Genomic DNA, 18551 nt, shown 5'->3' with positions numbered 1-18551 from the left:
ACTTAGGTCACAACAGTCTGGTACTCCAGGATCTCTACAATCTGTTAGGTCAGTTTTTGGCTGTATCTCCCATTACTACCTCATACTCTGATCCACAACATGTACTTTTCTATCCTTGCTCATTGTATTTCATCAAACGGAAAAGCTGGCTTCTACTGTTCCTCTACCAGATGAATTCTTACCCTTTATACTCAACACTCATTTTAAATGCCACATTCTCCTTGAAGTCTCTCTAATCACCACAGTTAGGAGGGATCTCCGTATTTCTTCTCTTCCCACTCCACTTTGAATTCTTTTAACATTTGCCTATACTGCATTTAGGGCTTTATCAGAACTGTGATTTATTTTTCCTACTCTACTATACAGTTAAATATCTGATGGCTGGGACTGTGTTTTTCATATTTCTAGAGAATCCCTGAGTGGCTAGTTCAGTGCTGAATTATTATAGTTGATAAGTTAGAGCTTCTTTTCTTTGCATTTTCCTAGATATAAGGAAAGAAAGCAAAGAATCTGATCTCATCTTAACTGAGTTAGTGATAGGAAAGATCCATTTCACATGTGATTAGCACTGGAATCTGAAGCTCTAGAAAACAGTCTTATCAGTCTGTCACTTGAATGAGAAATTCCTCCTGTGTAATTAGGCCTGTCCATCATCTACGGGAAGAAATTCATTTTTTTTTAAAACTAAGAAGTGAATCTTCACAGAAAGTTGTAAATTTTTGGAAAGTCATTTAATTCAATTCAAACAAAATCCTACTTGAAAACTTGGTTTGTCCCCAGAACATTATTAGTTGGGATAGCTCTCTCAGCAAACACATGTCCAAAAAAGTGTGGTTAAAAAAAAAAAAAAAAAATCACTAGGTGAAAAACAAAATGTTTAAGTTAGAGGGTGACTTTAAAGGCTTCTCTGACTCTCATACTGTTTTATTGGGTACATCTCCTGTCAGTTAAGGGAGTGATCCTGTAACTCTGAATTCATAAATGTATGGATAAAAATAAACTTGTAAAAACATAAAGGATTCAGAGATTTGAGATTCATGTAAGGTAAGAGTATACTCAGAGTATATACACATGTGGTGGTGGTTTAGTCACTCAGTCATGTTTGACTCTTGCGACCCCGTGGACTGTATGTTGCCCACTAGGTTCCTCTGCCCATGGGGTTCTCCTAGCAAGAATACTGGAGTGGGTGGCCATTTCCTTCTCCAGCAGATTTTCCTGACCCAGGGATTGAACCCGGGTCTCCTACACTGCAGGCAGTTTTTTTACTGACTGAGCTAATATATTCATGTATATTATAAGCCAAAAGTAGTAGTAATTTGAAATATCAGATCTTAAGGCTTCTGCCTTAAGAACTTTCAGAAGAAAGTAGTAATAAATGAAATAATTTTTATTTTTAAATCACAGAAAAGAAGCTATTTTATAAAACAAACAGATGATGCAATAGTTTTGGTTAAGGTTAAAAAAAATTATACAGATTGACCTATAAGTAATGTCTAACTTACAAAAATCAGGTTAACAGAATACTGATAAATCTCAGAGCTGGATTTTAAATACCCACAGCTGGGTGTTGTACCTCATAATAATTACTAGAAAGAAAAACTGGAGCAAAAAGAAAAACAGATTACAGACTTGCTGCTCTCAGGGCACCCTGCAATTATGTTATTAGATCTCTCCTCAAGTGGAATTAGGAGCATAACAAACTTACTTAGAATTTCTCCATTAAGAAATGTATTCATTTGGAAATAGATTACCACTGGTCCTGTTGAAAGGAGAAAAAACACATAAACCAAATTTTCTTCTGGATGATCTTTCTCCTGTATCTACGTGTAATTAATATAAAGCTAAAGGTTAGAATAATATCTTTTCTTAAAGCTGGCATTTTAATAAAATTGCAAACAAAGTTAATAAAGAATATTTCCATTTGAAACTTCCAAAGTGACCAGATAAATCATGGTAATTCTGACCTATTCTAACTAAGGTGACCTGTTAAAATTTTAGGGCTTAATTATAGTGATAGGAAATTTTAACATGAATATGACTTTTAAGTTTCTCCTATCTTTAAAATAAGTTTGAAGCATTACACGTTGCCCTGTTATTAAGAAAGGTTAGTGTGTCACAAGGATCTATTGTATTGAACATGGAATTCTCTGCTCAATGTTATGTGGCAGGCTGGGTGGGAGTCTGGGGGAGAATGGATACATGTATACGTATGGCTGAGTCCCTTCGCTGTACACTCGAAACTATCACAGCATTGTTAATCGATTATGCTGCTGCTAAGTCCCTTCAGGTTAATCGGCTATATCCCAACACAAAATAAAAAGTTAAAAAAAAAGGTGCTGGTGTGTCATGGGCCTGACCAACCAACATCTACACTGCTGTTGTCCTATCTTTCAGAGTAACATTAAACACTTCTTTCAATAAGTCTTTATGATATTAAGACTTTAAGAACTTCCATTCTTTTTCTGAAACTTGCCAACTGTTTTTCATTTAAGCAGTATAGTTCAGTAGGAACTTATTGGGCAACATTCAAGTGTTTAATGACTCAAAACCCATTCAGCCATTCACATATCCATCCATCCAAGTGTTCAGAATTTACTAAATATCTACCATGTTCTGAAGTTTTCAACTTACACCTTTCTTTAACTTTGATGAGGCCCATCATTAAATTCTAACCATCTGCCCTGGATATTTCATTCTAAGACAAGGGCAATCATATATATGTCTCCAAAGACATATATACAAGGAGTATATTGGACAAAGAAAACTTGTAGATTCTCTCGAGTGCATTAACAAAATCTCTAAATAAGTTTATTCACCAGCACTTAATTTCTAAGACAAATACTTTATTAAAATTAAAAAAATCATATCAAAAGGCCATGAAATTTCTAGAAAGAAATAGTATTTGGAGTTGAGATGAGACAAATTTCTCTTCTCCTACTTTCCCAGCTCAAGGCAATAAGGCAATATGTTTGTCATCCAAATTTACAGACACCGAAATGTCTTATGATTTGAAACTCCTCTTGAGCAAGAGAATTTGAAGAAGAATAAAACACGGGTGGAACTCTTTCATAGTAATTGAATGCTTTAAGCCTAGCAGGAAAGGGAGTGAGTTTCAAGTTTAAATTCAGACCCCTCTATTTAACTAAGGGTATAAAAACTTCTGCAAGTTATTTAATGGCTCTAAGTTTCAGTTTATTCATGTGGAAACTAGGGGACAGTAATACTTCTTTGAGTTGTTTTGAGGATTAAATAGGATTCGATACTTAATAGTTGCCTGGTACACAGTAAGCAGTTATTAAAAAAAAAGTATTATACTTTGTTTTTATTAGTTTCTTTCCTGATTTACTTTCTTCCCAAATGAACTCAGCATTTTTTTTTCCTTTGAAAACATGACATTTATTTTTTTTAAATTTTATTTTATTTTTAAACTTTACATAATTGTATTAGTTTTGCCAAATATCAAAATGAATCTGCCACAGATACACACGTGCTCCCCATCCTGAACCCTCCTCCCTCCCCACACCATCCCTCTGGGTCATCCCAGTGCACCAGCCCCAAGCATCCAGTATCGTGCATCGACCTGGACTGGCATCTCGTTTCATACATAATATTTTACATGTTTCAATGCCATTCTCCCAAATCTTCCCACCCTCTCCCTCTCCCACAGAGTCCATAAGACTGTTCTATACATCAGTGTCTCTTTTGCTGTCTCGTACACCGGGTTATTGTTACCATCTTTCTAAATTCCATATATATGCGTTAGTATACTGTATTGGTGTTTTTCCTTCTGGCTTACTTCACTCTGTATAACAGGCTCCAGTTTCATCCACCTCATTAGAACTGATTCAAATGTATTCTTTTTAATGGCTGAGTGATACTCCATTGTGTATATGTACCACAGCTTTCTTATCCATTCATCTGCTGATGGGCATCTAGGTTGCTTCCATGTCCTGGCTATTATAAACAGTGCTGCGACGAACATTGGGGTACACGTGTCTCTTTCCCTTCTGGTTTCCTCAGTGTGTATGCCCAGCAGTGGGATTGCTGGATCATAAGGCAGTTCTATTTCCAGTTTTTTAAGGAATCTCCACACTGTTCTCCATAGTGGCTGTACTAGTTTGCATTCCCACCAACAGTGTAAGAGGGTTCCCTTTTCTCCACACCCTCTCCAGCATTTATTATTTGTAGACTTTTGGATCGCAGCCATTCTGACTGGTGTGAAATGGTACCTCATAGTGGTTTTGATTTGCATTTCTCTGATAATGAGTGATGTTGAGCATCTTTTCATGTGTTTGTTAGCCATCTGTATGTCTTCTTTGGAGAAATGTCTATTTAGTTCTTTGGCCCATTTTTTGATTGGGTCATTTATTTTTCTGGAGTTGAGCTGTAGGAGTTGCTTGTATATTTTTGAGATTAGTTGTTTGTCCGTTGCTTCATTTGCTATTATTTTCTCCCATTCTGAAGGCTGTCTTATCACCTTGCTAATAGTTTCCTTTGATGTGCAGAAGCTTTTAAGGTTAATTGGGTCCCATTTGTTTATTTTTGCTTTTATTTCCAATATTCTGGGAGGTGGGTCATAGAGGATCCTGCTGTGATGTATGTCAGAGAGTGTTTTGCCTATGTTTTCCTCTAGGAGTTTTATAGTTTCTGGTCTTATGTTGAGATCTTTAATCCATTTTGAGTTTATTTTTGTGTATGGTGTTAGAAAGTGTTCTAGTTTCATTCTTTTACAAGTGGTTGACCAGATTTCCCAGCACCACTTGTTAAAGAGATTGTCTTTAATCCATTGTATATTTTTGCCTCCTTTGTCAAAGATATGGTGTCCATATGTGCGTGGATTTATCTCTGGGCTTTCTATTTTGTTCCATTGATCTATATTTCTGTCTTTGTGCCAGTACCATACTGTCTTGATAACTGTGGCTTTGTAGTAGAGCCTGAAGTCAGGTAGGTTGATTCCTCCAGTTCCATTCTTCTTTCTCAAGATTGCTTTGGCTATTCGAGGTTTTTTGTATTTCCATACAAATTGTGAAATTATTTGTTCTAGCTCTGTGAAGAATACTGTTGGTAGCTTGATAGGGATTGCACTGAATCTATATATTGCTTTGGGTAGTATACTCATTTTCACTATATTGATTCTTCCAACCCATGAACATGGTACATTTCTCCATCTGTTAGTGTCCTCTTTGATTTCTTTCACCAGTGTTTTATAGTTTTCTATATATAGGTCTTTAGTTTCTTTAGGTAGATATATTCCTAAGTATTTTATTCTTTCCGTTGCAATGGTGAATGGAATTGTTTCCTTAATTTCTCTTTCTGTTTTCTCATTATTAGTGTATAGGAATGCAAGGGATTTCTGTGTGTTGATTTTATATCCTGCAACTTTACTGTAGTCATTGATTAGCTCTAGTAATTTTCTGGTGGAGTCTTTAGGGTTTTCTATGTAGAGGATCATGTCATCTGCAAATAGTGAGAGTTTTACTTCTTCTTTTCCAATTTGGATTCCTTTTATTTCTTTTTCTGCTCTGATTGCTGTGGCCAAAACTTCCAAAACTGTGTTGAATAGTAATGGTGAAAGTGGGCACCCTTGTCTTGTTCCTGACTTTAGAGGAAATGCTTTCAATTTTTCACCATTGAGGATAATGTTTGCTGTGGGTTTGTCATATTGAACTCAGCATTTTAAATAGAAAGCTTACAAATTTGTTTCTTACAAACATGTACTAGTAATACCTTTGATTTTGATCTTCATTGGTTATGGGTTTTGTCTAACAGAATGAACCTCAATATTCACACGAGACACATACAGTTTTTAAGAAAATTATATTCACAGAAACATTATAATCTTGGACTTAAAGAAACAAAGAGAGTACAAAAAGAAAAGAGGTCTTTGAACTCCAAAACCTCTACAAGAAGAAAGCAGGGTGAGAAAAATACACAGCTGCAAACACAGGCTACTTTTTAAGGAAAAGGAAGAGTAATTCAGAGAATGGAACCAAAAACCCAGAGGGCAGAGCCAAGAGCCAGGGAGACTCATTTCTACTAAGTAGAAGAAGGACTGAGTTCTTATCAAGGGAACTTTCAAACATTGGCCCAGATGGATTTTAGAATTACTACGAAGCAGTGACTCCTCTGTACCCTCAATTTTCTCCCTTTTTTGAACAAGAATGTCCACAGCAGTTAGCTTCGGGTGTGTCCCACCACTGAATGTGTGTGAGGACAGTTCTCAGGTCTATAGATTGAGAGGCACTATATTTAAGGAATTTCACTTGAGATAGATCACCTATACCTGGACTGGATTTAGAAGTCAATATTTTGGATTCAGGCTAATGTTGTAATGGGATGAAATTTTTGCAGGGGTAGTAGGAGATGGTGAGTGCATTTTGCATGTGGGAGGAAGGTAGATAAATTATGGCAGACTGTGGTGCTTTTAAAATAAATTGTGATCACAGAGTGGACAATCCTCCCCTCCAAAGGTGAAGCTTCGTTCCTCTCAAGTATGAGCTAAACTTAGCGACTCACTTCTTAACTAACAAATATGGCAGAAGTATTGTGTGAAATGTCTGAGATCAGGTCATAAAAGGTACTGCAGGCTCCTCTTTGCTCTGAGATACTTCCTCATGGGGAGAGCACTCAAACAGCCTCTGCTTAAGGTCCATGTGGCAAAAAACTGCAGCCTTTTGCCAACAGCCAGGTGAGTGACCCATCTTAAAAGAGTGGAAACCTCCACTCTAGTCAAGCCTTCAGATGCAGCAGCCCTGACAGATACCTCATGAGAGACCTTAAGCTAGATCCACTCAGCTAAGCTGCTCCTGAATTCCTGACTCACAGAAATGATGAGATAATAAAAGCTTGTTGTTTTAAGCTGCTAAGTTTTGTTTTTTAGTAACACAGGCCACCATGTATCATTTCCTTTGGTGAAAAGTTTGTTGTATTAAAAGAAATTTGAAAGCCATGTCCTAAAACATGGCAGAAAGACAAAATACATATACTTTTCCAAGTCTTTCACAAACAAGATTTTAAATTCACTAGCAAAGAACTAGGGAAAAAATGACCTATCCACAATTCTTTTAAATCTTCTTTTGTACAAAAAGAATTAAAATTCTTTTGTTTCCTTCTGGGCTGAAAATTATCACTCTTGCTATATAAACATGGAAATGACAATCTATATACCTGCCCTTTACCATTCTTTCATTAAGTTCCCCAAGGCATAAGTAAAATTCGTATTTTTAAGCCAATCTTATAGTGGCAATACACAAGTTAAAAAAAAAAAAGTTAGGTAATCTCAGTTATGTTGCCTTAGTTTAATGGAAAAATTATTTTTAAAAAACGCTGACATAAAAATGTAGTTTGGTACTTTTTCCTTTAAAGCTTTACTTAGAATTGAATGATTCTCTTTGGAGCATTAACCAAAGAAATCTTGGTATTTAATCTTGAACAAAATCTGAACTTCATTTCATTCTTTCAGTTACTTTATCCTATATATTACCGTAATTCTTTGGCTAATTAGTTAGTTCTTCAAAGTGGAGTTTGCCCTTCAAGTATTTATAAACACAGAAACTTGTTTGCATAAAATAAGGCACTGAACATTTACTCTCTCATGATAAATTTTCTGGTTAATCTCCTTTCCATCGGGAAAAGATTTCTTTAAGGGTTTATTTAAAGGATAGCTTTATATTTAAGCTATACTTAAATTCCTGAAAGCCTGCACTGCTTTTATAACTTCTATTTGCTTTTATCTAGGCCACTGATACAGGAGAATTAGTCAGGAATGGAATTCCCCTTTGGCTTTGGACTCAATCTCTGTGATTAAATCCACAAGGGCACAACAAAAATGATTTACCAGGGCCACCTCAGGCAGTTCTATGTCTTGGTGCTTATTTTAGTACCTAAGTTGGAAATCTAACACAACCCTATCCTGGGCATCGTGTGTCTATGTATGATGAACTCTAGCTTACGGGGCCCATGATCTTCCCTATACATATAGTTACGAATTCAATCTGCGTGTTAAATCAAGTTGTTCAGTCATTTTCCAATACTTACATGTGACCTTTACAATTTCACTGAAGGTATGTAGGAAACTTATATCATTTGAACGTGATTTACAAAGTCTGGATATGACTGTGCAGACAGAATTTTCAGCTTGAGTTAAGGTTAGAATCTACGTTTAATCTAGTTAGTTAGGTGTGCATGCACATATGTGCACCTACATTAGGTGCATGGAATATTAAGCTGCCAAATGACAGATATTTTCATAAACCTGAAGTCTTCCTATGATTGTCAAGATACCCAAAGGAAGAAAATATGTGGACGGGGTGTATCTAACTCATTTCTTGGTTCCTAACTCTTTACTCATGCCTTTCTTTTCTTCACAGATACTCAGTCTGAAATGAGAATCCTTGAATTTAGTAGCATCTTTTGTTTCCCTGTAATGAAACATTACACTCAGAAATCACACAAGAAAAGTTATCACCAAGATGATGCTAGTTTATCCATAAAGTGTTGCAAATTAAATTTATATACTAGGTGTTTATTTTGCCTCTGAAAAATTGGGGACAACTAGTCCCTGTTCCTACACCACTCTTCTACCCAAAAGCAGATATCTCCTACCTCACTGTATCATGGTTTCCAAAGAGTAAAAAAAACTAATGCTTCTGAATCATTTTGACTCACCGGACTTTGCAAGATCTGAGTAACTCGTTTCCTCTGCTCCATCATATTGAAGTCTTGTCGCAGATCAGGAGACATGTTCCTCTCCCTTATGTATTCTGGGTCATTTTCATTGATGCGGTCAAAATACCTCTCTTTGTGAGGCATGCTGGGAGGAGGAGGAGTAGTGACCACGCCTTGGCTAGCATCTGAACTCATGCTTCACGTCTGCCGAGTCTCCCTGTTATCTGCATTAATAAACACAAAGTAGGACACTCATATTAATAATAAATTCATTATTAAATTTGAATTTTACATTGGTCATGCAGAACTGTTACCCTGTAACAGTGGCCATTTTCTTTAAAAAGTAGCTTTTCAAAAAATATTAGGACACTTTTTTTTATTAGGGTAAAAATAGATTATAATGCTAAATTGTAGATTGAAATTTTCAGAGCTAGTAGAAACCTGTGGTTCAATTACAATAATGTCATCAACTGCCAAATAGATTTTTTTAAAGAAGCAACAATCAAAATATCCAAAAGTAAAATGTCACATTTAAGACAGCAAAATTTCCTCATTAGTGATTACTGTTAGTGGAGATTCTCTTTTCTCTCTTATTCATGCTTTTATGTTAGACCAAACTCGGGCCACATTTAACAACCACTATATTTTATAGTGAATGTAGCTTATTAACATATGAGAGAGAAACAGCTATAAGTTTTTCAAATGATTCAGTAAATTCCAGGGAAAATGCAGGAATTATTAAGGCTGCCAGACTCTGTAACTTCAACAGATAGTACTTTAAATCCAGTGAGAAACAATAAAAAGCTATTCAGAAACCACAGGGACAGCTGATTCATTTAATTATTACTGACAGGATAATCCTTGGTTTTATGCCAGGGAAACGATTCATTTGGGCTTTGCTACAATTGAGCATGTAATCAATCAACAGTAGATAGACTAACAGGACAGTCATTCAACATCCATCCCCCAGCCCCAGGCTGTGATGGCTTGTATTAGAAGTTGAGGAAGCCATCTAACCTGGTGCTTCTCAAATTGTCTGTGGTGAAGAACTTTCTCCAATTTGCCGTGGACTAGTATTTTTGTAAAATATAAAAAATGCACTCCGATGTCATGGCAATGTCAAACTACAAAATGTTTCTAAATGCTTACTATCATATTCTGTCTGCAGACTGGCACCAGATCCTGGACCACACTTAGAACATTACTGACCTAGCAGAGAGGAACAGTCACTGCACGCTAAAGGAATGCTTCCTCTCACTTTTAGATGTGATGCAGCACAGGCTAAACCATGAGAAAAGGACACCACTGATTAGTGTATCCCTTTACCCAGTTGTTCTTTTGAACTGAATATAGAAAGTGCAAAAATGTGCAACAAGGAAGAAGAAAAGGAAACAATTTTAAAAAAGAAATTGTAAAGACAGTTTTGTGTAGCACAGTTTTCTCTGCAGGTGGTAACAAATGCAATCTGTTCAATATAAATGATTGGGTAACAGAAAAATACATCCTCACTACAAATGGTATTTATTTAACTGATTATTTGCCTGTAAGAAGAATCACTTCATAATAAAGGAAGTTAAGTGCAGAACAGTTCCTAGATAGATCCAGAAGGGAAAAGGCAAGGGCTACCTTTTTCTTAGGGATCTGAATCCCTGATAAAGACCAAAGATACCTGATCTCATCTCCTGAACACAATTAACAGCTAGTGAGGTTTCTGTACTTATCTCTAATAACAGTCTTCTCTGACAGAATTCATTTCTAAAGCTGCCCTGACCCAACTTAGCCCAAGGAAATTCACTGTAAGACATTAAAAACTCTTGCATTAAATTCTGGTCCCGGAAATGTAAACTTATTTTGTTAAAAATAAATTTTTGCAAAACATGCTAAAACTGATTTCTCTTACTTGAAAACATCAATCCCATGTACAACATTCTACAAGCTACCTGAATTGTTTTAGTATTCAACCCTTCAAATTCATGAAATATGGTTAAAACACTTTACATCATATGGCTTTAATGAAATTCTGATCTGATTACTAGAAAGCAATTTCTTAATATCAGTGAAAGAAATGTAAAAAATAAGCTTTTTTATAATTGAATCTTCCACATCCTAATTCATTAATTTAAAAATTGGAAGAAAAGACTAAAGAATGGATATCTGTTCATTATATGTGTTCTCCCCAGGAAAAAAAAGGTGTTTTTTTTTTTCTTTTTAATATAACATTCACTACTAATGGAATGACCCTGGCCATATTATACTCTTCCAAAAATTAGCTTTCGCTACACTGTTATCAGATTGACATTAACCTATAGTATTTTTCATCATCTTGCTTTTATCCAAAAATGTGGTGCACAGAGCACCTATTCCAAAAAAACTTTTTCATACCCATTTGAGTTATCAGCAATCTAAAGGTCTAACCAATCTCTGGAACCTAGTTTTCTTAGAAGCTGTTTGTAACAAGGCCATTTGAACTCCTTAAAATAGTTTATAGCTAGCAGATAAAAACTCCAAGAAGAAAGTTTTTAGAGAAACAAACAAACTCACATATATTAGTAAATGTCATGCTGCCTTGGCCAAGTACAGACTAAGTAGGTACTCAATATATGCGACATCAGTTAACAAAGAAATCAATTCTCTAGTTTACCACACTAGGTCACTGACTATGAATAAGCCATTTTTAAAAAAGAAATCCCATAAATGTTGCCTTTAGTTGGATTTTAACCTATTCCTCAACCCCTAGAGCACTACTTAGCCTAATGGAGGAACAGAGTTAGATAATAAGCCTATGTCTAACTGAATTTGCTGATGCTTATAAACTAATTTTACTAAAAACACAGCAAAAAGCAAGGAAATGTGGTAGTAGATTTATTTTGTTGTCCCAGCACTGGCTTAAGAAACTGATAATAAGAACACTGGTAAGTAAAAGCTTAAGAGTTTAAAGAACTTCTGATTAATGCATTTTTAAATGAGTGAGGTAAAAAGGAAAATACATCTCACCACTCATTCTAGTAATAAAAGAACATATTATATATGTGTTAACACTTTATATCATTTATACTATGCTCTTACATCTTTCTATCTTATTCCATCTTTGTAACTACACAATGAGATAGAGATTAATAATCTAGAGATTCCATGGATTAAATATACTGCCAAAAATCCCACTGTTTATGTCAGACAATATTCAAAGCCACAGTTTCCATCTCCTAGTTCACTTTACAATGAAACATATCATAAAACACAAGAGGGCTAAAATTTTGAGACTTTAAGTCTACATTCTGTCCTAAATATTAGGCAACTGAGAATATACAGAATCTGTCAAAATTAAGGAAATGACACCAAAAAGGGGAAATAAGATTAGAAATGACTCAAAACACTGTGATCTTTTTAAAACTCCAAAAGCTCAGAGACTTGTGGTTGTCAAGGGGGAGAGAGGAGGGGGAGTGATGGATTAGGACTTTGGGATTAACAGGTACAAACTATTATATGCGGAATGGACAAACAATAAGATCCTACTGTATATAGCACAGGGAACTATATACAGTATCCTATGAGGAACCATAATGAGAAAGAATATGAAAAAGAATGTACATACATGTATAACTGAATCACTTTGAACAGTAGAAATTAACACACACTGTAAATCAACTACACTTCAACAAAATAAATTTTTTTTAAAAAGTTCATTATTTACCACAGCTTTTTGATAAAAGAAGTTTCAAAGTTTCATGTACTTGGAGTAAGGATTGGGAATTAACAAGAAGGATATAGAAATAAGGAATAAGGGCAGTAGTTTGTCATTCAGGTGCTCTTCTATATCTAGATGCTCAACAGTAAAAGCTTTACACAGATTTTTAAGCCAATCATAAGCAACAACTGATTATCTGCAATTTTACAGACTATGGACAGAACTGCTATTTCAAGCCTGGAAAAAACCTAGGATCCACAAGATGATCTGAAATAAACAGAATTCAGAAAAAAAAAAAAAAGAGAGAGAGAAGCTTTCAGCATCATATACAACAGCCAAGACATGGAAACAACCTTAGTGTCCATCCAGAGAGATGGATGGACAGAGAAAATGTGACGCGCACACACATACAATGAAATTATTCAGCTATAAAAAGAAGGCAAATCTGCCACCTGCAACAACATGGATGGGCCTTTATGGCCTTATGCTAAGTGAAATAAGTCAGATAAAGACAAATATGATATGATCTCACTTACATGAAGAATCTAAAAACATCAGACTTACAGAGAGTAGAATGGCAGTTGCCAGGGGCTGAGGGGTGGGGGAAATGGGGACGTACGGGTCAAAGTACAACACTCAGTTGCACATAAAAACAAAGTACAACATTCAGTTATAAGTTCCAGGGATCTAAGGTACAGTAGGATGACTAGTTAACAATACCATATATTTGAAAACTGCTATTAAAGTACAACTTTAATGTTTTCACCATAACAACAACAACAAAGTAAGTATGTGAGATATGACTGCTGTTAGCTTACCATATTACGGCAAGTATTTCACTATACATGTATCAAATCATCACACTGTACACCTTAAATATATACAACGTACTGTCAATTATATTTCAATTATATAGTTACCCACAGGACACATGTCACCAAATACCTTTCTGGAAGATTATGATACCAATGTTAAAGACTAAATAATTTTTACTCAACCTAATAAATTTTGCTCATATTAATATAAAATTAAGTGATTTCTATGCTTAGAGAGAACTCCTAAATTAGTCTGAAATAATGATAAACAGGCCACAGTTAAACAACCTGCTATAGGGAAGTACATGTCAGGTCTTTCTTTCCTTCAAGTATCTACTGAGCATCTTCTATGTTCCAGGCCTTATGCCAGAGGTATTGGTGGACCGTTGAATCAAACCCTCTGAGAGTAGTTCACAGGTTTCTATAACCCAGTGAAAAGGATTCCAGCCAGAATAAGGGGAACCTTCCTAGAGAACATAACATTTTCTCACATTAAGGAGGGTAAGCCCAGGCAAACAGCAACGTGTCAGGGAATAAAGTTAGCAATGGAATAAACAGGGCAACTTACAGAAGCAATTGTTTAAAGATTTGGTTAAAAATCATTCCTGCAGGTAAATTAAACCATTTAACATCGATTATTTTTATAATAAAAAGTTACATGACTTGAAGAAACAGGTGAATTTCATGCTTGCTTAGAAAGCAATGCAAACTTACAATGCAAACTTACAGACTAATAAAGCAAGCAAAGAAGTGATTCCTACCGCTTCTCAGCACTTTGTACACAGTATGAAGTGGAAAAAAAAAAAGGGTTCCAAAGTGAAAACTTGAAAGAAGTCAGTTCAGTTCAGTTGCTCCGACTCTTTGCGACCCCATGAACCGCAGCATGCCAGGTCTCCCTGTTCGTCACCAACTCCCAGAGTCCACCCAAAGCCATTAGTAATCATTACCTCTTAATGCATATACTCTATTCTCCTTCACTGAAAAGTTGACCCAGAAGTTTTCTCATAGTATTTTGTAACAAAGTTCAATGGTTTTACTAAGACTAGGAAATCAAGCCCATGTAACCCCATGTTAAAATATTCTTTTCTGGGAGCTGAGGAATAAAGTAGTCTAAAATAGCAATAATAATAGACCTTTAAAGACAGCAGTTAAGTTGTCTTCTTTAAATAAAAGTTTTCTCCTCAAGCCAGTTTTAGGAGTAAGATTTTAGGTCCTTGAGCTTAAAAAAATTCAAAAAAAAAACCAACCAAAAAAACCCTAACAATTTATAAGCAGCATATGTAAAATGTCCCCAGTTTTATGAATCTGAAGCTGATTTTTCTCCATTTGTTTTTCAAGTTACTGAGTCAGACATGTCACAGAAAACACAGGTGAGTCCACTCAAATTGGGTGTGAACACTTTTCCACACCTTTATGTCAGTCTTGCCTGACTAGAGCCTATATTCCATTCTACCCAGTTATCTTTCTTAAAGTCCATCTTTTAATTTGATCTGATTATGTCTATCTTTCTTAGAACCTTGAATGGTTTCCTGTCATCCATGGGATAAAACCCTTTATGGCTTACTTGTTTTATCTTTCCCTCATCACCTATATGTTTCTTTCATAGAAAATACAATCGCTTTGTCTGTAACAGAAATATTCAAGCCTAAACTTTCACAAATATAAAGAAAACCCCAGTAAAACCACCAAACTATCCTTACAGGTTCACATTACAAATTCTTTAGCTTTTCTTCAAAATTAAGTGTATATACAGAATTTCTTCAAAATTAAGTGTATATACAGAAACTCTAGGGATAAGGATTCTCCGAAAGCTTTAAAATAATTGTTTAAAATGGCCCTTGCAAGACAGCCTTTTCAAAAAATAGTGAAGAAACTGTACATCCATAGGCAAAGGAAGAAAAAGAAAAAGAAAACCTCAACGTGAGTCTTGCTGTTGTTCAGTTGCTCAGTCTTGTCTGACTTCTTTGCACCTCCATGAACTGCAGCACGCCAGGCTTCTCTGTCCTTCACTATCTCCCTGAGTTTGTTGAAACTCATGTCCATTCAGTCAGTGATGTCACTCAACCATCTCATCTTCTGTCACCCTCTTCTCCTTTTGCCCTCAGTCTTTCCCAGCATCAGGATCTTTTCTAATGAGTCAGCTCCTTGCTCGTTAGGAGTGAGGTGATCAAAGTATTGGAGCTTCAGCTTCAGGACCAGTCCTTCCAATGAATATTCAGGGTTGATTTCCTTTAGGATTAACTGGTTTGATCTCCTTACTGTCCAAGGGACTCTCAACAGTCTTCTCCAGCACCACAGTTTGAAAGCATCAATTCTTTGGTGCTCAGCCTTCTTTATGGTCCAACTCTCACATCCATGCATGACTACTAGAAAAACCATAGCTTTGACTGTCCGGACCTTTGTTGGCAAAGTGATGTCTCTGCTTTTTTTTTTTTTTTTTTTATGTTTCTGCTTTTGAATATGCTGTCTAGGTTTGTCATAGCTTTTCTTCCAAGGAGCAACCTATGTCTTATACCTTATTAAAAAATTAACTCACTTCTAAGAATCTACCCAAAAGAACTGAAGACAGGTATTCAAATAAAAACCTGTGCATGAAATGTTCAAAGCTGTATTACTCACAATAGCCAAAAGGTGAAAACACTCCAAATGTTCATCAACTGATGAATGTATAAACAATAACTGTAGTGTAGCCATATATGGAATATTTATCCATAAAAGAAATGAAGTATTGATACATCTACAATATGAATGAACCTCAAAAACATTAGCTAAGTGAAAGAAGCCAGACACAAAAGGCCACATGTTTTACAATTTCACTTATATGAAACATACAGAATGGGCAAATTCATGGTACGGAAAGTAGACTGATGACTGGAAGGGGTGGGAGTCGGGGGAGAAATGGGGAGTGACTGCTTAATGGGTACTGGGTTTCTGTTTGAGATGATGAAAAAGTTCTGGATCTAGATGGTGGGGATGGCTGTACAGTATTATGAATGTACTTAGTGCCACTGAATTATATACTTTGAATGGCAAATTTTATGTTATACATATTTTACCATGATAAAAAATTAACTCAAAACAGAAACTACAAATCATTTAGGAAAAAAATCTTCAGGATCTAGGCCCAGGCAGTGTTCACAGATTTGACACCAAAACATGATCCATAAGAGAAAAACTGACAAATTGAGCTTCCCCTCAATTTTAAATATTTATCTGCAAAAGACACCGTTAAGATGAAAAGACAAGCTATATGCCATGACAAAATATTTGCAAACCACACATCTGACAGAGGACTAGAATGTATAATATATAACAAACTCTCAAAACTCAGAAGTAAAAAGAAATCAAACAATTCAATTAGAAAATGGGCAAAAAGACAGGAACAGCCATTTCACTGAAAAGGATACATGGTAGAAAAGCACATGAAAAGATGTTTAACATCATTAGTTATTACTGATAGTAGACCACATACAGGACTGAGTGAGAAATGTGTGCTCAGAGGTGCCCAACTCTTCTGCGACCCCATGGACTGCAGCCTGCCAGGCTCTTCTGTTGTGGGATTTCTCAGGCAATTAATACTGGAGTGGGTTGCCATTTCCTTCTCCAGGGGACCTTCCAGACTCACGGACTGAACCCATGTCTCCTACTTTGGCAGGCAGATTCTTTACCACTGAGCCACCTGAAAAGCCAGTAGTTATTAGGGAAACACAAATTAAAATCAACTACACAGGTCCTGGTCCCAGAAAGGCTAAAACAAACAAAAAATAATGATAATCTTAAATGCTGGAGAGGGTACAGAGAAACTGGATCCCTTGCACCTTGATAGTGGGAACATAAAATGGTAAGCAATTTCAGCAAACGTTTGGTATTTTAAAAAACAAAACATGCAACTATGAAATGATTCAACAATTGATCTCCTGGTCATTTAATCAAAAAAAAAAAAAAAGGAGAACATAAGTTCACACAATGTCACAGTCTGTATACAAATGTTCACAGTAGTTTTTGTTGTAACAATCAAAGACTAGAAACAATCTAGATATCCTTTGACACATGAATGATGAAACGAACTGTGGTATATCCATACTAGAAAATATTATACACATAATAAAACGGAATGAATTACTGACACACATATTAGCTTGAATAAATCTCTAGTGAATCACAATTGAGTTAAAAAAAAAAAAGCCAATTCCAAAAGATTACATACAGCATGATTTCATTTATACCATGTTCTTTGAATGACAAAGTTATAGGAGTGGGGGATAGATTCGTGGCTGTGGAGGGAGAGAGGAGTACACAGGAGGAAGGAAGGCATGCAGGGTTATAAAAGGAGAGATCCTTGTGGTGATGGAACTCTTTTCTGTCCTGACTACGGTGGTGGATACATGAACATACACATGAGATAAAACTGCACAGAACTAAACTCACAAACATACATACAAGTGACTTACAAGCAAAACTGAAAATCTGAATAAGACGAATGGATTACCACAATGTCAATATCCTGACTGTGATATTACACTATGGTTTTATAAGATGTCACCACTGAGGGAAAGTAAATGAAGGGTGGGGCTTCCCCATTGGCTCAGAAGGTAAAGAATCTGCCTGCAATGCAGTAAATCCTGTATTCAATCCCTGGGTCAGGAAGATCCCCTGGAAAAGGGAATGTCTACCCACTGCAGTATTCCTGCCTGGAGAATTCCATGGGCAGAGGAGCCTGAAGGGCTACGGTCCATGGCGTCACAAAGAGTTGGACATGACTGAGCGATTAATACTACTTCAAGATGAAGGGTACACAGGGTCTCTGTATTAATTCTTATAATTGCATGCGAATCTATGATTATCTCAAACTTTGAAAATTTAAGTTTAAAAAGGCCATTCCATAATGATGGAAAAAGTCAAATTGCTAGTTTCTATTTCACATAAAAATGTGATCAACTCTACAGCAGAATAAACCTTACATTGTAGTCATTTTTTGGATATTTTCTGTACCAGAATGTATTTTAAAAGCAGTTCTGTCAATACAACTAAACTGAATATGAATAAAAACACATACATTCCATTAGCATCAACTGGTCACTGAAAAATACTTCTCATGATGATTAGAGTAACTTTGAAATTTATCATCTGGTTACATAGTAATTTACTCAAATTAAGGTCAGTCAGAATATGAAGCCCCCAGCAGAAAATAAAATATTGTAAAAAGCATTTAATGGATACTGTTCAGATTTCACTACTAGTCTTTATAAACCAGGGGACATAGCGAGTGGAAATACTAACTCAACTGTTGGTTCTGTTAAGGAAATGTAAAAAATCTTGCTGTGGTCGGATCAATTTAATATTATTGCTTTCTATGAGACATAAAGTCACTGAGAAGTAGCTTG

At 35.7% G+C, this 18551-nt stretch overlaps 1 protein-coding gene across 18 annotated transcripts in view; it reads right to left on the bottom strand.

Annotated features, from left to right (window-relative positions):
• ADD3 (adducin 3) overlaps positions 1-18551 on the bottom strand; it is a 132301-nt gene that overhangs the window by 22022 nt on the left and 91728 nt on the right. For all 18 annotated transcript variants that reach the window (XM_010820023.3, XM_010820026.3, XM_024985523.2 and 15 more), the window contains one exon: positions 8668-8891. In XM_010820023.3, coding sequence (XP_010818325.1) covers positions 8668-8862 — 195 coding nt within the window. In that variant the 5' untranslated portion in view covers positions 8863-8891. The remainder of the gene's footprint in view (positions 1-8667; positions 8892-18551) is intronic.

Source organism: Bos taurus, chromosome 26 (genome assembly GCF_002263795.3).
Source record: "Bos taurus isolate L1 Dominette 01449 registration number 42190680 breed Hereford chromosome 26, ARS-UCD2.0, whole genome shotgun sequence".
In the NCBI taxonomy this organism is placed as follows: domain Eukaryota; kingdom Metazoa; phylum Chordata; class Mammalia; order Artiodactyla; family Bovidae; genus Bos; species Bos taurus.
Note: the sequence above shows the minus strand (reverse complement) of the source record. Positions and strands in the feature narration are given on the sequence as shown.